The sequence below is a fragment of the Natator depressus genome, chromosome 16 (assembly GCF_965152275.1).
Source record: "Natator depressus isolate rNatDep1 chromosome 16, rNatDep2.hap1, whole genome shotgun sequence".
Taxonomy (NCBI): domain Eukaryota; kingdom Metazoa; phylum Chordata; order Testudines; family Cheloniidae; genus Natator; species Natator depressus.
The window spans coordinates 8,663,435-8,686,798 of record NC_134249.1 but is presented as its reverse complement, the minus strand read 5'-3'; the positions used below and the strand labels follow the sequence as shown (position 1 = coordinate 8,686,798).

At 52.6% G+C, this 23,364-nt stretch overlaps 1 protein-coding gene across 1 annotated transcript in view; it reads right to left on the bottom strand.

The window, feature by feature from the left end:
• The window catches only part of LOC142000011 (uncharacterized), a 252,023-nt gene that overhangs the window by 27,556 nt on the left and 201,103 nt on the right, over positions 1 to 23,364 (bottom strand). The window contains exons 30-43 of the mRNA XM_074973989.1: positions 19,432 to 19,485; positions 17,705 to 17,749; positions 16,043 to 16,096; positions 14,311 to 14,364; positions 13,138 to 13,191; positions 11,997 to 12,050; positions 11,119 to 11,172; positions 10,789 to 10,833; positions 7,091 to 7,135; positions 6,265 to 6,372; positions 3,298 to 3,351; positions 2,705 to 2,758; positions 1,838 to 1,891; positions 631 to 738 (exon numbers count right to left, since the gene is read on the bottom strand). Coding sequence (XP_074830090.1) covers positions 631 to 738; positions 1,838 to 1,891; positions 2,705 to 2,758; positions 3,298 to 3,351; positions 6,265 to 6,372; positions 7,091 to 7,135; positions 10,789 to 10,833; positions 11,119 to 11,172; positions 11,997 to 12,050; positions 13,138 to 13,191; positions 14,311 to 14,364; positions 16,043 to 16,096; positions 17,705 to 17,749; positions 19,432 to 19,485 — 837 coding nt within the window. The remainder of the gene's footprint in view (positions 1 to 630; positions 739 to 1,837; positions 1,892 to 2,704; positions 2,759 to 3,297; positions 3,352 to 6,264; positions 6,373 to 7,090; positions 7,136 to 10,788; positions 10,834 to 11,118; positions 11,173 to 11,996; positions 12,051 to 13,137; positions 13,192 to 14,310; positions 14,365 to 16,042; positions 16,097 to 17,704; positions 17,750 to 19,431; positions 19,486 to 23,364) is intronic.

Sequence of the window (23,364 nt, the reverse complement as noted above, 5' to 3'; positions counted from 1 at the left end):
GCCAAAATGATTTTTCAGAAAGAAAAAGTTTCTTGTGAGAAATCAAAATTGCCAACACAAAGGAAAAAAAAAAATTCCAATCAAGCTCTCTCTGACGTTCATTTAACCTAAAATGTATGAACCCTGTTCCTAGTGCCACGCCCAGACATTACTTGTACTGCCACCCATCGCGGTAGGATCTGAGCAGCTTCCATTTAAAATCAATGGCAGTAGCAAAGTTCCTAGTGACTTCATGATGTCTCTGACTCTTCTTCCTTTCCTGGGTCAAAACTCTGCTTGCTACCACTGCAAGTAACTTCCTGTCCTGAGAGGAGTAGGAAATATAAATACGGAAAATAAGCTGGTGGAGATGGCCAGTGCTGGTCCCCAGCTGAAGATCAGAGAGTGCTACTCCCTATGTGGCATGCCGCCCTCTCCCCGCACCCTGACAAGACCTCCCCAAGGCCATCTCAGAGCCCTCAGTTTAGCTAGGTCTAATAATCCAGCCATCCAAATAATTCCTCCCTGGTTGCTCAATCCCGCTCCCCACTCGCGGATCACAATGATCACAACTGCAGCCTTCTCTAGTAGGTTACAGTGACACGGCTACCACGGTGATGGGCCACCTGTCAGAGAATGCCGGAAGTGTACCTCTTGTCCTAGTTCCCCAGGTGTCCCAGGGTCTCCCTTTGGCCCTTCCTCTCCTGGCTCCCCAGAGCCTCCATTGACACCTGGAGCCCCTGGGATTCCTGCCTCTCCCTGGAAAAGAGGAAGATGACAAGTATTATTATCCAGTCGACCTTACCAGCTGTGTTCTGGATATCTGCTGATTGTCAATATAAATCATTAATGCCTCAGCAAGCAGACAGATCCCGACATCTGGACGCAGGGGGTAAGGCTGGTGGGTTTCCATTCCAGCAGACACTTGCTATAATTTGTAACAACAAACAGAGGAAAATTCCCAAGAAGAGTAACTTAGACATGCGGACTGGGGTTTCCTGAAGGATGATGGTCCTCCCCTGAACCACAGTGAGAGAACAAGAAGGCTAACTGCTGAGGCTGTCTGGGGAGGGTGGATTCCGGAGAACAGTGATTATTTACCAGGCACAAAACAGTAAATGAATGATAACAAAGCAAAAACTACAGCTGCCGGAGGCTGGTGTCTTCTGTCGACTGCCATGGATGGAACACTCTCTCCCCAGTGCACTGCAGGAGTTAGGTGCCCAACTCCCACTGGTAAAAAAATCTATGAGAACTGGGCACCTAACTGCTTTAGACACTTCTGAAAATCTTGCCCCTGGGCACTGACGATAATGACGGATGAACCGCAAACACTGGAAGGCTTGGCTGTTTATTCCAAACACGACAAGCGTGTCAACTGGCCTCGGAAAGCCCGAGTGCTCATGTTTTCTGGTAGTGATAGCCAGTGCCGCTCTGTATGCAGGGTGGAAAACCTGTCAGTAAAACTCATGAGTGTGTTTTCATTGTGCAAGCAGAGCACGGCATGAAAAGGGAACTAAGTGAGGGCTCTTTCATTTGCAACAGCCTAAGCAGCGGTTAGTAACACGGGTAAGGATGATTTTTTTTAAAAAATGCCTGATTATTTATTGTATGTTAAGGCCTCCCTTTAAGTTCCAGTTTCTGCATGCTCTAGAACCACAGATACAGAATGAGCATCAAAGCGTGCATCTGAGCACAGGGATTCCTGCAGCTACATGTGCCAGGGCAACCTGAGTTCCAAAGCACCGTGGGGGAATTTTCTCCAGGCTTCTGCCCACAAATCCAGGTCAGGAATTAGCATTGCCTCAAGGATTTCAGCTTCCTTAACCAGGTTTTAGAACTCATCTTAAGTACTGACCTGCTCCCCTTTGGACCCAGGCTGACCTTCCACTCCAGGGAGTCCCGGGGAACCCTACGGAGGGAAAAATAGATCAGCTCAAATGTTTTAAGAGTTTATGTACCCTATGGTAGCGTACACTGAATAGCAACACACCTGCGACTCAGCGCTGCTAGAACCAGAGCAGGGCTTCGTGGTGGGCAATCTTGGAAGTCGCCCAGTAGATGAAAACCTAGAGAGGATACCCATGGGAGTTACAGCTGAATATCCCCAATTGGCCTTCTTTTGGGCAGGTTGCCAAGGTGATGGAAGCCATCTTGGCTGACACACAGGGACTGAAATGGGGACCTCCAGAGCCAAAAGCTTGAGCTGAAGAGCCACAACTGCCCAGCTAGGGCTGTTACAGACTCTGAGTGGGACCTGTAACACACACTCAACACCAGCTTACACCAAATCCTGCCTTGCAGACATATTATTTGGCTGAAGGCCTGCCCTAAGGCAGCACTAATACTTAACTCTGATAACTAAGATGACAAAGTCTCGACTCTCACAGCTTTCCTTTGGAACAAGCAGCCCTCAAACTCTACTGCTTCCGCCAGCTGGAAGCCAAGGGGAATGGAAAAGTCCAGAGAGAGGGACATTAAAAAGGAGACAGAGGACATGATTTCCTGACCTATTTACCAGTGTTGCCTGGTGAATTGAGCACAGGACTGGGACTCAAAAGACCTGGGTTCTAGTCCCAGCTCTGCTACTGGCCTGCTGGGTGACCTTCGGCAAGTCACTGCACTGCTCTGTGCCTCAGTTTCCCTCTTCATAAAACACGGATAATGATCCTTTGAGATCTAAGGATGAAAAGTGCTATAGAAGAGCTAGGCATTACCACCCTACCTGCTCTCCATCCAGGCCTCTGATGCCAGCTTCTCCCGGCTCTCCCACTTCACCCTAAAGAAACAAGACATTCAACAGAGCAACTAATCTTAGTGAGGGTTTGCACCGAAGAGTCTCCATCCTTCAAGCTTTTGAACGGTCTGAACTTAGTATCACCAAGCTGTGACATCTGAGCACAGTCGTGCTGGGAGAGTTTGCAGGGATTTACTCCCCATTTTAGCAGATGTTCCTACCTACATTTCTCCATGTTAGTATTCTGACCCCCACCCCAAATAATGTGGGGAGGAGGGGTTGGGGGGTGTGCATTAGTGCGTCCCAGCCTGGGCAGGTATCCCCCATTAAGAAGAAGGAATAGCACTCCAGGGCTGCTGGAGGCAAGCAAGACTCAGGAGATCTGGGGTGACTGGGGTTGGGATGCAAGGATTTGAACTACAAGCGCGTATGTGTGTGGGGGTGTGGATTTGTCTCTCCTCTCGGCACACATCCTTCATTAACGAACTCAGACTCTGTGCAGGCAGTGCTGCTGAATCTGTTACACTGCATCCCATGCAACTGCAAAGATGTGGAACCCTGTGCCCCTTTCACCTCCTTACCTTCTCTCCTTGCTCCCCCAAAGGCCCTTCAGGCCCAGCTGGCCCTTCCTGGCCCTGTAAGAGCGTGAACTGAATTAGCAATCATGTCCTAATCTGGAGAGTCCTTGCCAATCCCCGACATTGCACGCAGGAGTGGTGATAGAACACGCTGTACACCACGCAGCCCGGTGGCCAACAGGATGAGCCAGTCTTCAGCTTCTGGTTAAGGGCTCGTGTATCACCATTGAGTGCTCTCTCACTAGATCCTGGTGCTCATACCTCTGGCAAGCTCACACTTCCTGGCACAATCCACTGGGAAAACGTCACTGCGACACCCGTGACACCCAATAACCCAGACTGAAAGAACAAGGTAGGCTTACAAAGGAGGTGAACATCAAGCTACGGGATCTGTGGGTACACAGAGTCCCTGATGGACTACGTTTCCAACCTGGCTGCCAGAAATGCTTATCACAGACCCCCAGTGATGAGCTGCCAAAATCTTAACAACCAGTTTCCTCCTCACCCCACAAGGGGGTCGTGGCCCGCTCCTGCCCCCCGGGACTCCTGCCCCATCCAACCTGCATTCCTTGATGCCCCCCCTGCATTCCTTGATGCCCCCACCCCAGGGACCCCTGCCCCATCAACTCTCCTCCCCTGACTGCCCCCAGAACCGTGCAGGAGGGTCTCGTGGGCCACCGTAGTGGGTACCCGCCCCACCCCTAAGAGCCAGAGGGACCTGCTGGGGGGCAAGGTGGGGAGTCCCGGTGGTGCTTCCCTGGGGCGGCTCCCGGAAGCATCCGGCAGGTCCCTTTGGCTCCTAGGGGCGGGGTAGCGTAGCTGGGGGGGAGCAGCCGCTCTCCCCACTGATCACATCAAAAGTGGCACCTTAGGCGCCGACTCCAGGGGTGCTTCGGGGCTGGAGCACCCACAGGGAAAAATTAGGTGGGTGCAGAGCACCCACCAGCAGCTCCCCGCTCCACGCCCGGCCCCAGCTCATCTCCGCACCGCCTCCACCTCCTCCCATGAACCACCCCGCTCTGCTTCTCTGCCCCTGCCCCCTCCCCCCCGGCTTCCCGCGAATCAGCTGTTCGGCGGGAAGCCGGGGAGGGCTGAGAAGCAAGCGGCGGCTTCGCCCTCAGGCCCAGGGAGGCGGAGGTGAGCTGGGACTGGGAGCGGTTCCCCTGGGCGCCTCCCGGGTTACCTGCTGCGGCACGGGCGGCCCTCCTCGCGCCCCCCGCCCCAGCTCACCTCCACCTCCCTGGGCCTGAGCACGAAACCGCGGCCTGCTTCTCAGCCCGCCCCGGCTTCCTGCGCGAACAGCTGATTCGCGGGAAACCGGGGTTGGGGGCGGAGAAGCAGAGCGGGATGGTGCGTTCAGGGGTGGGGGCGGAGCGGAGATGAGCTGGGGCCGGGCGGGGAGCTGCCGGTGGGTGCTCTGCACCCACCAAAATTTTCCCCGTGGGTGCTCCAGCCCCGGAGCACCCACGGAGTCGGCACCTAAGGCGCCACTTTTGGCCAGTTGTTAAATTTAGAGGCCCTTTTAGAACCGGTTGTCCCTCATGGGACAACCGGTTCTAAAAGGGCCTCTAAATTTAACAACCGGCTCCAGCTCACCACTGCAGACCCCTCCCTATGCCTAAAAGTTGAAAATCTGGCCCCTCTACAAAGAGCTGGAGGAGGTTCCACAGCACGGGCGCTCTGCTATGACTGTGAGCTAAGAGGTACCTCAGGGGAGCCTCCTGCTGCGGCCACGGGCTACCAGAGACACAAGCAGCGAATACAAGGCAAGGTGTTGGGTTACACTCTGCCCATCCTGCATGCACAGTGGAGCGTAAGGGAGGCAGAGGCTGTTGCATGCCAATTGCAGAGAGTAACCCTGTCTTGGGGAGCTGAAGTTATTTTGCCCAAGATTTTCAAGAGTGACTAGTTAATTGGGGGGTGGGGGCAACTTGAGACCCCTGAAGAGGGCCTGTTTCTCAGACAGAGCCGAGCACCTGGAAATCAGGCCCCCCTTCGAGAGTGCTCAAAAGTTGGTCTACCCAAATCTGTCACCATTTTTGAACAGTTTATCTTTTAACCTTGCACCTGGTGCCCCACCCGAGACGTGAACCATTGTTTCCATTAATGCGATGTTCAAAAATGGTGGGGTGTGACCCACCAGTGTGTTGTGAGAAGGACCGAGTGGGGGTCAGCTGTCACTGCCCACATCGCTCCCCACCCTGTGTGTGCCCCAGAAGTGCTCTCCCCTGTCCGCTCACTTCCACTGGGCTGGGGCAGCAGGCAGTGGCATGGGGAGCAAGATCTGGTCAGCAGCAGTGTGGAGGAAGCAGCCGGAACCAGCAAGTGGCCAGTCAGCCTGGGAGTGACTGCAGCCCAGCCCCGGGAAGAGAAGGGCAGCAGGTTGGGGAGAGAGAGCCAAGCAGGGGACTTGGGGTCTGAGGGCTCCTGCACTTTAAATAGCATTCCACAGCCCTGCATGACACCTCCTAGCAAGTGGTAGTTTTCATTCTCTCTCATTGGTGAGTCCCCCAAAAAGACTAAATGCACTTGGTGGGTCACCTCAGTAAAGTTTCAGAACCACTGCATTGATGTCCCTTGGCATGCCCAGATGGAGAGGGTGGGGGAAGAGTGTTGGTGCATATACCATCAAACCTGGATTTTATTAGGGCCTTGGGGGCTATCCCAAATCTTTGTCTCATAAGAGATTCAGTGCTGCAGAGCTTAGGAATGGAAATGCAGGTTACATGTCTTGGGGTAACTGCGGGGTGGGGTAAGGTACTTGGCACTCGGCAGATCTGTAGCCATCTCATACGTAACTAAGACAAAGCCGTGGAGCTGGAGAAGAGGAGATCTCCTTCAGCAGTTTAGCTCTGATCACATCTACCAGCTCATGGAGCACGTCTCTAATCCCGCTTACAAGTGGAGTGGCAACTGATGGTGTCATTCTCACCTTACACATCAGTCAAAGAAATCAGAATCTGTACTTACTGGGTATCCAGCTGGTCCTGCAGCCCCACTCAATCCAGCAGGCCCCTTCTCTCCTGGCACACCAGGCTTACCGCGGATGCCATCTGGCCCTTGAATGCCTGGAGGCCCCTGTGCAAAGGAAAGAACAGCTATGCATCTATCTCTGCATGTAGATGGGAAGAGCTACTCTATGAATCACACACACATCAGGTGGCATTTGAGTTCCAATAGTCAGCTACTTCGCCGAAGAGCTGAGAAGGTGAGGAGTGAAATGATTAAAAAAAAAAAATCACTCGTATGGTTTATAAACTGCACCATCAGAGCCCCCAGAAGTATTTATAATGTAGCTCACAAAGGCATATTCGTCGAATACCTAATCTTCGGAATCCATCTCGCCCCCTCCCCCACTTTTGCAAAAAAAAAAAAGAGTTTTAAAGTTAGATGTTTTGCTGTGGTCAAGGATGCTGGAAAGACAAAACTTGTAGAATGCATCACCCAGACCCCTTCTGCAGAATAAATACAGACTGACCATAAGCCAGGCAGCTTTGCCTCACACTATGATCCAGTGCACCTTACCCTGAGCTGGAGGGGTCCCTTCTGTGGGTGTGAGGGTGGTGAAGTCTCCATACCCATTCTGTCACCAGTTGGCTTGGGACACATGCTCACTGACAGCTGGACTGAGACCACCAAATCATTTTACATAGGGCAGCGCTCAGCCAAAAGATGGAAACAAATCAGTTTCTGGAGGGATGTGGATGTGCATCTTTCCAGCTCCATCAGTGTCACATGACCGGAGACCAGAAGGGTGGTAACTGCATTAGCACACAGCTATCGATCTTCTACTTACCAGCAGTCCCGGAAGTCCTCTAGGACCTGGGTCTCCCAGTCTCCCCTGAAACAAAGAGGTCATACACTGCTTAATAGTAGAAGGTGAGATGCTCCCACCTAGGCGGAGAGACCACCTGTCTCAAAGAGGGGGAATGCACTCAGCTTTTCCATAATGCAAACAGAACACACACAGTTTACTTCAGGTGGGGCCCCTGCAGCGGTCTGCCACCAACATAAAGAATGTCTCCAACAAGCACAGAGCCTTTGATAAGTGCCACATCCCAGGGGCCTATGTTTGCAAAGAGACGAGGGTATCTATTCACTTGTTAACCCTATGTAACACAAAACTACTGTTTCTCTTCTAGTCTCTACGCCTTCTTCTACTTCGCTCATCACTGTAGTATCTCAGCACCTTGCAGCAGTGCATTAAGTAACGTGACTACACACTGGTCACATGTCCGTGGTTCTCTCATCCTCTCCCCAGGGGAGACACGTGTGCACTGAAGCGTCTTGCTGAGTCTGGAAAATCAGGAGCAGGGAACACGTGCTTGTGCTTTGCTCTCGTGAGATTGAACTGAAATATCCCCACAGAATCCCTGCCCGCGGTTCATGTGTTGCAGGGCCAATTGTAACCAAGGAGGGAGAGAAAAGCACTGGCTCAGGCCAAACCAAACTAAGGACACAGGATGGAAATGTCTGTAACTTTATTGCTGAAAAATATACTCAGTATATTGAGGGTACACAGCAGCTTCGACCTGCAGTATTTGAAATGGAGGTCAGTGTGTGTTAACTGTCTTCATTACTCCTCTCCCAAGCTGCAAACCTTCTCAGGTGCAACAAGGGATCAGAACGTGTTCAGATGAGTATCTGAAACGGGGAGCAGCTGCATTCTGCTGCACGGCATGGCCTCCATTTACAGATTATAAAGGATTCTGAACAGTAAAATCTAATTTAAAGACTGTTTCTCACCATGTGAATTCAATCAACCAGAAAACCACATTCTAGCACTTGCATTCTGCAGAGGTGAGACTGGAACTGAAGGCCTCGGAGATCCCAGTTCCATACCTTTTCCTTGAGACTCCAAGGTAGCTGGGGAGGGAGTCTGTTACCCATACCCCAGTGCCTATTTTTGTGGTGCAGTGGAACAGGGAGCCTGAATCAACCAAAATGCACAATGTCCCACAATCTCCGGCAGCCTCGAGAGGTCTGGCTGCCCAGAGGCCGTATGAGCTTTGACCAAAGTGGTCATACTTGGGTGCTTAAAGTTGAAAGCAGGAACTCCAGAGGGCTGATCCAAAGCCATGGGGGTGAGTGGGCATTAGTGGCCAATATTGAGAAGTTAAGGCCACAATTAGAGTCATGTGGCTGGCGTACTGCAGAGTGCAGTACCTCTTCCTGCCACAGGTGGGATTTCAGGTGCAGGAGACCTCCAGGGGTTGGAAATTTTTTGACCAAAAGGTTTTCATCGGAAAATACGGGTTCATCAAAACCAAAACTGTTTGCGGGAAGGCACCGGGTTTGACAGAACTTTGGTCGAGGAAGGTTTCTCAGGTCCAGGATGCAAGAGCTGGTCAAAATGAGAACGTGAGCGTGAGCGAGACTGCCCCAAATTAGCAATACCCTGCTTAGGTCACTCGCGTGGGACGTGGGAGACCTAGGCTCTAGTCCCTGCTCCAAATCAGGTGCTGGCAGGTCTTCCACATCCCAGGTGAGTGCCCTCACTACCGTGCTATTGGCTACCCTGGGGTATCCCTCGCATTGCTTATTCATCAGAAAACTTCTGAAGGTCTCAGTCCCTTATGTGGAATGGGAGAAGCGTCCAAACCCTGGACAGTATTCATAGGATGGGAAAACCATTTCCTGCTCGGCTCTAAGGATACCTGGCTGCCCCCAGCTGGCCCTGCAGCATGAGAGCTGCAGGCAGGAGAGGGAGGAGGCACAAAGCAGGGGACAGGGATTCTGTGGGGGCTCTTTCAGTTCAGCCCCACATGGGCAAAGCGTAGGGGGGTCTGCACAGGCTCCTTGCTGCCTCCGCTCCTCATTTCCCAGACACAGCGACAAGCGGAGGAGAAAAGGTGGAATTCGGATCCTGCGCAAGGGCTCTCTGAGCTGGAAGCAGGGAGAGTGTGTGTGTGTGTGTGTGTTTTACATGTGGGCACAGGGGGTCATGCTGAGCCGGGAGTGCAGGGCAGATGCGGGTCCAGAGTGGAGGAGAGGTTACGTAGTAAGACAAGTGGTTCTCAGACTCAAGGGGGGGGGCTGCTATCTGAGCTGGGTTGGGTTGGGGGGAGCTGAAGAGCCTGGAGGAAGTTTTGAGTTGGGAAAGAGGTGGGTTAAATGAAGGCAGAATGGAGTCACTTGGTGAAAGAGGGAGAGGGTGATGGGTAGTTTGGAGGAGGAGGAGAAGTTGGGACTGGTGTAAAGGGGACACAAAGGGATGGATAATTTTCTCCCATCCTGCCCTTTACGATAAAGTTCTTCTGTACAGGGGAAAGGGAAGGGGAGTATCTTTTTCCTCTCAATTCCTCCCCCCCTCCCCCCCCCAAATCTCTCTTACCCCCCTGCAGCAAAATATTTCCTTGCAAGGCTCACTAGCCCCGCATTCCAGTTTTTCCATTTGGAAACTATGATTCACCTGCACTGGAGCTGGGGGAGAGGGGAGCTGAGCAGCGTGCTCCCTGCAGCCCTACTGCCTATTTGGGGGCACCAGCTCCGTGGCAAACCCACCCCCGTCCCCATGGCACTACGCCCGTCTTGCCAGCCTGCCCCGATCCCACCCCACCCCCGTCAACCCAGGTGACCGTACTGGCACAGTCCCCATCCTCAGGAAGTTCACATAACGAGGCACCGGACAATCAGGTTAGCAGATGTGACAGCCAACTCCCCTTCCAAAGGGAGATATGAATCTGGTGCTGAGCTGACACAGCTAAAGTGCTGACATATTAATTGGAACTAATTACCTGGGCTCAGGTATTTCTGTCACGGCGATGGCCTCTACATGGAGCAGAAAAAAACCGGGAAGGGGGAGGGCAGCTTAGGAAGTTCCAGGGGCATTGCCTTCTCTTTGTTACTGCCCCTGGGGCTCTTGAGCGCCTGCTGTTACCTGGGGGGGAGTTGCGAGCCAGCTCCTATTTGGGGTCTGCTCAGCCACTGGTAGCTGCTCCTCCGCAGGTGTGCCCTAGAAGTCATTACACTGGGCCTGTCGTGAGGGGTGGACCCATGCCGCAATCAAGGTGGGAGGCCCCTTGTTCTCTTTTATTGTACCAAAGTCCCTGACGCCAACACAGCCTCTCATCCCCATAGGGCTCCTTTGCTCCACCTGGCTGGGCTGGGATCCAGCCCCAGGAAGCACCCGTGAACAGACGGAGACGGCTCTAACAAGCGCACTCCTTGCCGCTTTCCACCGCTGGGGTGTCCTAGCAGAGGCACGGTAACCCTGGAAAACCACAGAGGGGCAAACCCAGCTCCCACCCTCCTCCTGACTGGCCTGACCACACAGGAGGCCGGGTCTGGGTGTGCAGGGCTGCTCCAGCCTCCAGCACTTAGATGCGAGAGCCCAGCCCCAGGACAGCACAGTCATGGCCTCGTTGGGGGCCCTGTCCGTGCTCTGACCTTTCACACCTGTGTTAAATGAGCTGGCAAAGCTGGCCGAATCCTTGCAGTGCCTGGGGCATCTTGCCACATGTAAAGAGAGAGGAAAGACAGGATGGGACATACCTGTGGACCAGGGGGACCTTTCCCACCAGGTGGCCCAGGGGGAGCCTGTGTGAGGAGAGAGAGGCAGAGATCAGAGCCTGAATATTTCACCCCCTTTTTGCTGAGCGCTCACTGCACATAGATCGGTTGGTTGAGAGGCTTTTTCACCTTCTCACCACAGAGGCTCAAGCTAACCATGTCAACAACCCGCAGGCCTGCACCAGACTTCATTTAACCGCTGGGCGCGGAAGTCACATCAGACCTATCAGTGCTCACAGAAAACAGATGGGCCCTGGAGTTCTGGGGTGTGCTACAGGCCGGTTCTACTGAGAGGCAGGGAACAATACTCACTTTGGGACCGGCTTTTCCTGGAAATCCTGGTGGGCCCTGCGCTCCAGGCTCTCCCTGCAAGAAGGAGCAGAAAGAAGTTTGTTAATATTTGTTCTGCTGAAGAACCTCTTGGGTGCAGCAGCAGCCATCTCTCAGTGAAGAATGGTGACTAGGTTGGGAAGGTTAAGGAGAGCTGGTCAGAAAATAGGGGTGAGGGGGAAGCCTACACAAATGTCCTGACCAGTTCTAGAGGCGAGTGCTACTGATGTGTGTTGGTGGAGACAGGAAGCTGGAGTTTGGGAAACGATTGTAGGGTAACTTCACAGACATGAATACCAATAAGTGTGCCCAACTGATTCGAGATAGGCCAGAGTCAACACCCCAAACACCCACAAAGTTTGATCTGGGATCCAGCCTTTTTAACAGGTCCTTATAATAAGCCAAACCTAGACACTGGAAATGCAAACTCCTAAATTTCAAGGAAGTTTGGAACCTAGCAACTCAGGCCTATCTCTGTCAGTAACATGGAGTGACGAACAGATGTAGCAGGATTTCACCGTGTTCATATTGCTCCCACCCTAAATGTCTGTTCTACAGCCATTTCCCCTCTGAATTCAAAACCACCACCACTTTCTTTTAAATCCAACTTTGGTCCGCCAGGAAATGAATGGGGAGGTGGGTGGGGGAAGGAGCATAAGCAGCACAAGAGATACCAGAGATACTGGAAGAACAGTACAGCCGGACCCTGCAGAGGCTAATCCTACACCCTGTTCCTAGCACTGGAAGTAGATTGTTTTCTCCACAGTCACCACCCCAGTAAATGGCAAAGAAAAACCTCTTTGCAGGTCATCCCAGAGTTCCCAACAATCTTCATCTTTGTAGCTCTTTCACCGTCCTACCTTTTCACCCATGGGTCCTGGCTTTCCTCTGTCACCAACAGGTCCTGGGTAGCCCTGGGACAGATAAAGCCATTGATACTGGTCAGTTAAGGCTGACACACTGTATTCTCTCTCAGTGAGAGGGATGAAATGGAGGAAGCTAGCAGCCTATGGATGGCAGTGCTCATATCCGAGATGTGGCACCAGACGTCCAGAAGAGGTGGTGGTCATCACACGGGTTAAGGTTTCACACACCTGCCTCTGTTTATTTGGCTTTTTCTCAAATTAACCGCCTTACCTTAAACCAACCTTAACAATCTCTTACAAATGAGGGTCTTGTGGCCCTCCAGCTGCTTTGGCCAGCAGTGCCATGCCTAGCTGGCTACCCCTCAGACATTTAACGCTGCCCCCTTCCCACTGGATTAGGAGAACCTCATGATAGCACTGAAAATGGTCACTCAAAAACTAGACCAGACCCCTCCCGCTGCCAGAATGGGATGTGCTAGTCCTGAGTATCATTCTGCCTATTCAAATAGCACACAGCTGGGGTGAAGAGGGACTCAGCAGGGCAGATGGTGCCCATTCAGCTCATTTATTTAGCCAGAGAAGAAGGCGAGATCTTGTGGGGAAAGAGGCTGTATGCGAAGCTGTATGTGCCTCACTTTAACCCGGGGATCAGGGCCGAGAGCTGCACAATGCAACATGGGGGTTTCCAAACCTCATAGAAATAGGAGTCCTATTTCCTCAAAGCAACAAGGTGGAAGTCACCAAACCTCTTCTGGGCAGACCCATGATTCGGGTCTGGGACTACTAGAGGAAGGGGGTTAGTTCTGCCACGCCAGTAGGGGGGCAATAAGCCAGTATTGGAAAACTGGCCTGAACGAAACCAGCCATTCTCACTGACTTGCGCCCTGTTCCTTGCACAGAGGAAATTCCAGGGATATACCCAGTGTAGCCAATGGTGCACAGCTGGGCTGGGCCTGTAACTCTATAAAAGCCCCTTACACTGAATGTCGGAGGTGCCAAGTGCCTCTGTGCCTCCCTTCCGGGCAGCTATTTTTTCCAAGCTCACCCTCTCTCTGCCTCTGCCCCACGTGCTCAAACAGCTGCCTGCTTGTTGCTAGGCCTCATTTTGCACTGGGAACAGACGGGTATCACTTACATACATCCCGACAGGTCCTTGCAGTCCTTCCAAGCCAAGTTTACCAGGCAGCCCCTGCCAGGAAAGAAACGAAAAATGTAACAAATGCAGCAAGACTGGCTTCAATACAGACGGCCAGTTCTGGTGCCAACGTCAGCATGGAAGGAGCAGTAAAAGATGACCAAGAACTAGAGTGCATAGATCTCACCAGCTAAAAGCTTATCCAAACAGACATTGTCCTTTATGGGTCTAATCCTAAAAGGTGCTGAGCACTTGCAACTCCTGTTGGCTTCAGTGAGGACTGTGGATGTTCGGAGTCAGGCTCCAAAAGGACAAGTTATAGAGTTGTACCAATATCTGATTCTTTGGTTTGGCCACTGCACTCCACCCCCCAACAATTGTTTTGAGTCGAACAAAGCGTTTCATTTAACGTGAGGGGTTTTATCCATTTTTCTTTCTTTCTCGAATTTAATAGCATTGATGTTAAACTAGAAACAGCCGGTTTTGATATTTTTTCCTGACTGAAACAATTTGGTGAGTTCGACATAGATTCGCACAGTGTTTTGGTCGACTCAAATCTGCATCTTTCCTCCCCCCCCCCCCCCCCCCCAAAAAAAAAAAAAAAGTTGTCCAAAACCTGCCACCCAGCTCCAGTGTTCAGCCAGGTGCAATGTTGGGCCGTCTGGGGAAATCAAAGCTAGCAACACAGACTGCACCATGGGGAGGGGAAAAGTGGCAGAGCTTTTTCTCTCTGCAGAGAGCCAAGACAGGTAATTCAAGAGGTCACATGGCCTGAGGCAGCTGGGACTGTGCGTATTGGGAGATAAAAGAAAATACATAAAGGCTCCTCCGGCTCAGAGCCAGCAAGAGCCTGAGCTGGAACGTGTTGATATCCAGCTAATACGTAATGAGCCCTTTTCCCTGGAGTCTGGCCAACTTGTCCGATGTTTCAGTGTGTCATTGAAAAGCACCCTTCTGTTGCTATCCACTTCATGAAGCACTTCAAAATAAGGGACCCACCCAGCCTCACACTGATCTCTCTCTGAAGAGATGCTACCACAGAGCCAACCCCAGAGGAACATTCCAAAATACCAACTAAGTGAAGCCTTTTGTCATTAAGACCAGGCTACATGAAATGGCTCCACGGAGTTCCATCACCCCGCACATGTACACCATCTCATTAGTGGCTCTTACCTTTGGCCCCTGTGAACCTGGGTCTCCATCTGGTCCTGGTTTTCCTGAAGGGGCCTTAAAACAACATTTGGAGAGAGGTGTCATTAATGGAGTCACCTTATAAGGCCATTTCAGGCCTTGACACTCATTGCTCACTTAGCTGAGCATGGCAATCTAGTTAATATTTGATTGTAATGCATTAACTCTGCCTCTGTGGATAGTTGCTGCAGCTCCTGTCTGGCTATGTTCAGTAGCCCTCGATCACCAGTAGCCCAAGCTGGCACTGCAGAGAGACTGAACCTGGCACGCTGGGTGGCACTCACAGGGCACTGTCTTCAGTATACCTGGTGCCCTGCGCAGCAGTAAAGCAGTTAATGGATTCTCAGACATTCTTTCTGAGGATGGCGCAAGACAGTCACCTTATTGACTGAGAAAGTAAGTAGATCTGGGTGCCTTTGGGCCCGGCAGCTGTATATGGATATTCTGTGCGTTCACGTGTGCGCACTGTCCTGGATGGACTCTGAAGCCTGCTCCAGAGCACGTGATCATGACATCCCTAGTGGATGCATCATCTGGGGGGTCACAAGACCAAATGCTACTTCACAATGTGACTGCTCCACAGCTTACTGCCAGCTCTCTGTTACTGGCTGCTCCAGCAGCAGGTCCCATGTTATTTACTCTCTGGCATAGCACTGCTAAATGGGCACCGTCTCTGGATTTCCATTAGACTTTTCTATCTGCAGGCACCTAGGGGAGGTTTGTACAGACTCACTGTAGATGCGTTTTTGTCATAGAAGTTCAGTGATCAGATTCCCCAAACCAGCCTTATGTACTGTATATAGGCCCAGGGAGTAACGTAAGCATTGCACACCACCCATGAAAAAACATGAAGGAAAGAGAAGCGCCTCCTCGCTGAGGTGTCTCTCAGGCAGCATTCTTCTCCTCTCCATTTAAGGCATGAGCCAACACCCACTTCTGCCAATTGGGGCTTTTCATAGATTTTAACAGGTGTTGGGTCAAGCCCTTTAAGAGTACTCTGCGGGAGGGGTTCCCAATCTGTGGCATATGTACCCATACAGGGGGTGGGGGGGGGGTACGTGAGACATCTCTTGTGGGTAAGCAGGAGAAACTGTGTAAAGATGGATTTATTAATTATTTTATTTATTGCATTTTCATAATAGACTACTCAGATGAAGCTTTAAAACTCTGGGAATTTGTTGTATAAAATACAGTAGTTAATTTACTTCAAGGTGTACCCGTGAGAACACAGACACACAGAGATGCTGAGGTACAGATCCCAGGTTCAGTTGCTTGGCAACTGTCCAGTCTAACTGAGCCCAGAACTTAGCCAGGGTTTGGTTTTGTTTTCCCCTCCAGTTGTATATGTCACACTATAACTATATCTGTACGCAACAGTGAAATATGGGCAGATGACTAAAGACAGGTAGTGTTAAGAAGAACACACCAAGTATCAGTGATGAGAAGGGTAGGGGTACGCAGGCAGTTGGTAGATCTGGAAGGGGCACACAATAAGAAAAAATTGGGAACCTCTGCTTAAGGGGGTTGGATCCTCCCACCTGTTCCTAGTGAGAGAACAACAGCAACATATTGATGATGGCTGGTAAGGGAATTCAGCCCCTATCTACCATCCCCCACCCTCCCAGGGCACACAGCAAAGCTGCGGACTTTCTGCCTTAGTGCTGGGAAGACTAACGCAACAGACAAACTAGTGCAAAATGAAGATGCTCCTTACTATTGGTCCAGGAGGTCCATCATGCCCTCTGTCACCTGGTAAGCCACCAGCACCCTGGAGAGAACAGCAAAAGATCAAAACACAGATGTTGAAAATTGGGGGGGAAGAGTTACTGGTAAGGGAGACACACGGGGTATGGCCTGCCAAAGAGGGGTGCAGCCTGCCACGGGACCAATGCTGGTGCTCTTGGTAAGCTGTATGAGCTCACAGCCACATGCTTTCCTGGAACGGGCTTCTGTAATACTTGGCTCTTGTGTGTCTGTGGATTGGTCACCGATGAAAGTTCATTTAATAAAAAATAGCCTGGAACAGAGCATTCCAGTAAGGTCGGAACAGAACACCTCCGCCTTCGCAGCACGGAACGTTTCCATTTCAAAACGACTTTACAAAACAATTTGTAAAAAAAAAAATTATGTATTATATCATTTCAAGTTCAAAAAGTCAAATTTGGAACAAAATCTTTGTGATTTTTATCCAGATGAAAATGTTTTGATCAATCTGAAGCAAACTGGATTTTGGAATTTCATTTTGTGGGATTTTTTTTTATTTTTTGGGGGTCTTTGTTCCATTTTGGATCAGAAAAACAACATCCAAAAGGCAGAATTTCCCACAAAATGGAAAATCTGGTTCCCGCCCAGCTGTAGCTGCTGACTCCAACTGGTCCCATCTCAGGTCTGGTTTTGATAACCCAATGGCACACCTTTTTTTCTGAAAGGGGCAACTTCTGCAGCCTCCCCTCCCTTGCTCGTCTCTGCACAGATAAGCAGGTGGGGGCTGCACATTACTTGGCAACGGAAATCCTCATCCTACCTCCTGCCATCCAAAGAAAGAGATGTACCCATTACAATGCACTCCAAGGGCCTCTCTCAGGCAGTGTCCGGAAAGAAGTTGTTTTGAGGTGACTGGTAGCAGTTCACCGGCATTTCAGAGAGCTGGACGAAGTCAGATGGGGAGAGGGGGTTAAGAGAGCGAAGGCCACTATAAGGCAGCACCTGAGGCAGAAGGATGCTGCTGTATCTCCGCCCGAAGAGGGGAGGCATGTGATAGGTCAGCTCTCAAGCATTCTAGGTTAAATCTTGTACCACTGAACTGGGTCGTTATTAGCTGACAATTGAACATGGAAAGTTTGTGTTGGAAGGTAATAAGACCCCACAGCAGGTTTGCTTGCAGTAGGATTTTGTCAGCATTAACAAGGGTGTTGCAGGGTCTAAAGTGACAAACCCCTATCTCTAATCAAAACCCTGGATCTGAATACAGGGCAGGACCCTCTTTACACTCAGAGGTCACACCCAGGAAGGCAAGGCTGACTGGTTAGTTGAACTAAGGTTGGACTTGATCTTTGCTCAAGGAGCCACCATCATTAGGGAACTAGCCTAGGACTTGATAGACTCAAGTTCAATTCCAAGCTCTGCCACAGACTTCAGGTGTGATCTTGGGCAAGTCACTTAGTCTTTCGGTGCCTGAGTTTCCCATCTGTGCAATGGAGATAATAGCCCTGCTCTGCCTCACAGGGGTGTGTGAGGATAAGTACATTAAAAATTGTGAAGCACTTTGAGATCTACGGACAAACAGCTGCATACAAGAGCTAGGTATTATTGTCATGCTGACGTGGCTCAAAGGACTGGAAGAATTTAAAACAAACACACAAGGAATTCTACTCACAGCTGGTCCCTTTCTGCCAGGGCTCCCCATGGCACCTGATGCACCCTGCAGGATAAGTTAGACAGATAAGGACCAAGAGAGATCACAAACCTTCCCCCAGCTCCCACCCAGCACTGTATTCCATGAACATGGATTTGCACATGAGCTCAGCTTTCCCTGTAAGGGAAGTGCTCTAGTGATACAAGCTGGAATCACGTGTAAACCTGACAGCTCATTCCTATTAAAGGTTAGATCAGAATAGGGTTGCCAGGCGTCCGGCTTTCAACCAGAACACCCAGTCAAAAAGGGACCCTGGTGGCTCTGGTCAGCACCAATGACTGAGCCGTTAATAGTCTGGTCAGTAGTGCAGCAGGGCTAAGGCAGGCTCCCTGTCTGCCCTGGCTCTGTGCAACTCCCCAGAAGCAGCCAGCATATCCGGCCCCTAGGCGCAGGGGTGGTCAGGAAAGCTCTGCATACTGCCCCTGCCCCCGGCTTCGCAGCTCCCATTGGCTGGGAAGTCGCCTCCAGGCATGGAGCTGCCTGGATGCACCTCCATCTAGCCGCTTCTGGGAGTGGCGCAGAGCCAGGGCAAGCAGGGAGCCTGCCTTAGCCCCGCTGCACCACCGCCTGGGAGCAGCCTGAGGTAAGCGCCGCTTGGCTGGAGCCCGCACTGTAAACTCCCTGCCCCAGCTCGGAACCTCCTCCTGCACCCTAACTCCCTCCAGAGCCTGCACTACCACTCGCACCCCAAACACTTGGCCCCAGCCCAGAGACCCCTCCTGCACCCCAAACCCCTCAGCCCCACCCCAGAGCCCACACCCCCATCTGGATCCCTCACCCCTTCCCACCCCAGCCCAGAGGGCCCCTCCACATCCTGAACCCCTCATTTCTGGCCCCACCCCAGAGCCTGCACCCCCATCTGGAGCCCTCACCCCCTCCCAAACCCTCTGCCCCAGACTAGTGAAAGTGAGTGAGGTTGGGGGAGAGCAAGCGACGGAGGGAGGGGGGCTGGAGTGAGTTGGGGGCAGGGCCTCGGAGAAGGGATGGAGCCTCGGGGCAGGGGGCAGGGCAAGGGTGTTCCGTTTTGTGCAATTAGAAAGTTGGCAACCCTAGATCAGAAGCAAGGAGTTTTGGGATCTCATCCTAGCTCTTAATAAATGTCTGTTCCCAGCACATCACTATGCAGTTTGGTTCTATGCAGCACCTCTGCATGAAGGGCTCAGGACTGGAACAACAGGGTCCAGTGTGCTAGGAGTGAGGGTTGAGGGTCGTTGGCAGAGCTATTTCTGGGCACAGAACTGGCATGTCTATGAGAGCACAGAGGGTGGCTGCAGGTGACAGAAATGAACGGGCGGAGCTGGGGAGAGAACTGGAACGCTGGAGGTTTGGTGCAAGTGGGGAATGAGGAGCATGAGTCATGCCAGCCCCAAGCCTGCGCTGTAAAACCCTCACTGCCATGCAAAGATGGGCCTAGACCACAAAGTTTGGATCCAGCTCCGAAAGTCCCCAAGCCTGAGGGAGTTTGGTTCTGTGGTTCGGTGCGGATTCATCTCCCTGCTTTTAGGGGTACGTTTATAAGAGACTTACCAAATTTACCAGAGACAAACCAACACTGGAACCAACGAATATCGGAGTTAACATAACATGCAGTAATCCAGCAGCTTTCACCTGCAGCCCTGGCCCCTGTAGCCAGCATGGCAATTACAACAGAATGAAGAATATTTAAGTATATAGTATAGAATGGGAACCTGTGTACCAGGCTTTCCTTCTGGGCCTGCTATTCCAGGAATGCCTCGTAAGCCCTGTAAAGGAGATTTTTACCTTGGATAAGAATATGAATTAAAATAGGTGCTCAGATTTTAAATGCTGAAAATATAGACGGCAAAGCAGCTTTTAAAGGACACCGTTATGTGCGACTATATAAGCAAAGTAAACACAAATATTTTCATAAGAGCAATTTAAACAAATGGGAAAAAACGGTTACTTATCTTCTCGTATCTGTTGTTCTTCAAGATGCGTTGTTCATGTACATTCCACATTAGGTGTGCGCGCATTGCGTGCACGAGCGTCAGAAACTTTTCCCCTTAGTGGCTCCCGTTGGGGCCCCCTGACTGGTGTCACTGCGCCGTGCCTGCCGCCCGAGCCCCTCTGGTTCCTTCTTGCTGGCGACTCCAACAGAGAGATAGGAGGGTGGGTGGTGGAATGGACGTGAACAACACATCTCGACGAACAACAGTTACGAGAAGGTAAGTAACCGTTTTTCTTCTTCGAGTGCTTGTTCACGTCCATTCCACATTAGGTGAATCACAAGCTTACCTCTGGAGGAGGGTAGGAGTCACGGAACAACTGATTGGAGGACCGCTCTGCCAACCACCGCATCCTCTCTGGCCTGCTAATTGACCGCGTAGTGGGTTGTGAAGGTGTGCACCGAGGACCAGGTGGCTGCTCTTCAGACCTCCTGGATCAGGACCTGTGCCAGGAAAGCAGAGGAAGTCACTTGCGCCCTGGTCGAGTAGGCCGTGACTGCCAGGGCTGGAACATTTGTGAGCTCATAGCACGCCCGGATGCAGCTTGTTATCCAAGATGAGATCCGCTGCGGCGACACCGGGAGGCCTTTCATCCTCTTGGCTACGGCCACGAACAACTGTACAGATTTATGAAAGGGTTTGGTGCGCTCCAAATAGAATGCCAGCACTCGACGGACATCCAGGGTGTGTAGGCTGCGGTGACTCGGGTCCGTATGGGGTTTTGGAAAAAACACGGGCAGACAAATGTCCTGGCCCAAATGGAATTGCGAGACCACCTTAGGGAGGAACTTGGGGTGTGGTCGGAGCTGCACCTTATCCTTGTGAAACACTGTATATGGTGGCTCAGAGGTGAGAGCCCTCAGCTCGGACACCCTCTGGCTGAGGTAATGGCCACCAGAAATGCCACCTTCCAGGAAAGGTGGAGGAGGGAGCAGGTAGCGAGGGGCTCGAACGGGGGTCCATGAGTTTAGAAAGGACCAAGTTAAGGTTCCAAGGAGGGACTGGGGGGCATGAGTACGGAAACATCCTCTCCAATCCATTGGGTGGGAAAACACCAAGCCTCCCGAAAACCCTGGATGGAAGGTGGAGATGACCGCCAGGTGCACTCTAAGTGAGGACGGGGCCAGCCCCTGCTGCTTGAGGTGCAGGAGATATTTGAGAATGGCTTGCACCGGGGCCTGGCACGGCTGCACCTGCTGGGGCTCACACCAACAGGAGAACCTTTTCCACTTGGCCATATAGGTAGCCCTGGTGGAGGGTTTCCTACTGCCAAGCAGAATCTGCTGCACAGGAAGGGAGCACTGACTCTCCAAGGCGTTTAGCCACAGAGCTTCCACGCCGTCAGGTGTAGTGACTGCAGGTCGGGGTGGAGAAGCCGCCCACCGTCCTGCGTGATGAGGTCCCGGTGTAGGGGCAGGACTACCGGGTCCTCCACCAACAGCTCTAGGAGCGTTGTGTACCAGTGCTGGCGGGGCCATGCCGGGGCGATGAGGACCACCACCGCCCTGTCCCTGCGTACCTTGAGCAGGACCTTGTGTACCAAGGGGAGCGGGGGAGCGGAAGAGCGAAAGCATGACATCTGCTCTGAGCATCCACTCGTGCATGCGATACAACCTGCTGAGGTAGTCTGCCAGCTCATTTCGCACCCCTGGGAGATATGACGCCTCGAGGACAATGGTGTGGGCTACACAAAAGTCCCAGAGGAGGAGAGCCTCACGACAGAGCGGCGAGAAATGGGCCCCGCCCTGCTTGTTTATATAAAACATGGCAGTAGTGTTGTCCGTCAGAACTGTCACACTGTGACCACTCAGAGTGGCGTGAAAGGTCTGGCAGGCTGGACGAACCACCCTGAGCTCCTTCACATTGACATGGAGCAACCGCTCTGCTCCGGACCACAAGCCCTGAGTCCTGAGGTCCCCCAGGTGAGCCCCCATCCGTGGTCTGACGCGTCCGCCACCAGCATCAGGTCTGGCTGTGGGGTGGCAAAGGGGATGCCTTCGCAAACCACAGGCTGGGTCTGCCACCACCGCAGGGAGTCCAGCACGTCCCTTGGGGCTGTCACTACCAAGTCCAGGGGGTTCCTGCGTGGGTGGTACACCCGAGCGAGCCACGCCTGCAGTGTCCCGAGTCTCAGTCTGGCCTGCCTGACCAGGTGCGTGCATGCTGCCATGTGGCCCAGCAGCCGCAGGCAGCACCTGGCCGTTGTCGTTGGAAACTGGCGCAGGGAGGCCACCGCTTGCTGGATAGCCCGGAATCAGGATACTGGAAGGCTTGCCCTGGCCTGCAGCGCGTCCAGGAGCTCCCCTATGAATTCCACTCTCTGAGTGGGCACGAGAGTGGACTTGGGGACGTTGACCAGGAGCCCCAGCTCGCAGAACAATCTCAGGGCCACCTCCACATAGCCCCGCACTTCCGCTTCAGATCAACCCATCAGGAGCCAATCGTTGAGGTACTGGTACACCCAGATTCTCTGCCTCCCTAAGAAGGCCGCCACCACCGCCATGCACTTCGTGAACACCCGTGGGGCCGCGGCTAGACCGAACGGGAGAACCGCAAACTGGTAATGCTCTTGGCTCACGGGCAAGCGCAGGAACTGCCGATGAGCTGGGTGGATGGCGATATGAAAGTATGCATCCTTCATGTTGAGGGCGGCGTACCAGTCCCCTGGATCCAGGAAAAGGGATGATGGTGCCCAGAGAGACCATGCAGAACTGAGCCTTGACCAGGAACTTGTTGAGCCCGCGCAGGTCTAGGATGGGACGAAGGCCCCCTTTGGCCTTGGGGATGAGGAAGTACCGGGAGTAGAAACCTTTCCCCCTTAGGCCGTGCAGCACCGCCCCTACCGCCCCCGCCTCCAGCAGCGAGCGAACCGCCTTCTCTAGGAGATGCTCGTGAGAGGGGCCCCTGAAGAGGGTCGAGGAAGGGGGGTGGGAGGGAGGGAGGGAGCGAAGAGAATTGCAGCGAGTACCTGTTCTGTACCGTGCGTAAGACACAATGGTCCGACGTAATGCTGGACCACGCACGGGAGAAATGGGCCAGGCAGTTCAGGAAACAAGGGGACGGATCCAGTGACTGGTCTGGTACGCTGTCCTCGAGCGCACCTTCAAAAGCCTGGCTTAGTGCCCTGCTGGGATTTGTGCGGATCTTGGATCTGGCCCGGTGCATTATTATTGTGCCATCGCCTGTTATCCCTGCCTCACCTACGGTAAGGCTCATGCCATAAGACGAGGCTGGTACTGTTGCTGAGGGGGAGGCTGCGGCTTAAAGGGCTTCCTCTGCGTCACCGGGGTGTGCATACCCAGCGACTTAAGTGTAGCCCTCGAGTCCTTGAGGCTATGCAGCCTTGCGTCTATCTGGTCCAAAAAGAGCCCGGACCCTTCAAAGGGGAGGTCCTGGAGTGTGCTCTGGACCTCAGGAGGCAGGCCTGACTCCTGCAGCCACGCCGAGCGCCTCCTGACCACCCCCGACACAATTGTTCTGGCCGCCGCGTCTGCTGAATCCAGGGAGGCCTGGAGAGAGGTCTTAGCCACTGTCTTGCCCTTGTCCACCAGGGCCGTAAACTCCTGTTGGGAACCTTGTGGGAGGTTGTCCTTAAACTTTCCCACCGCTGCCCAGGAGTTAAAATTATGCCTGTTGAGGATGGCCTGCTGGTTC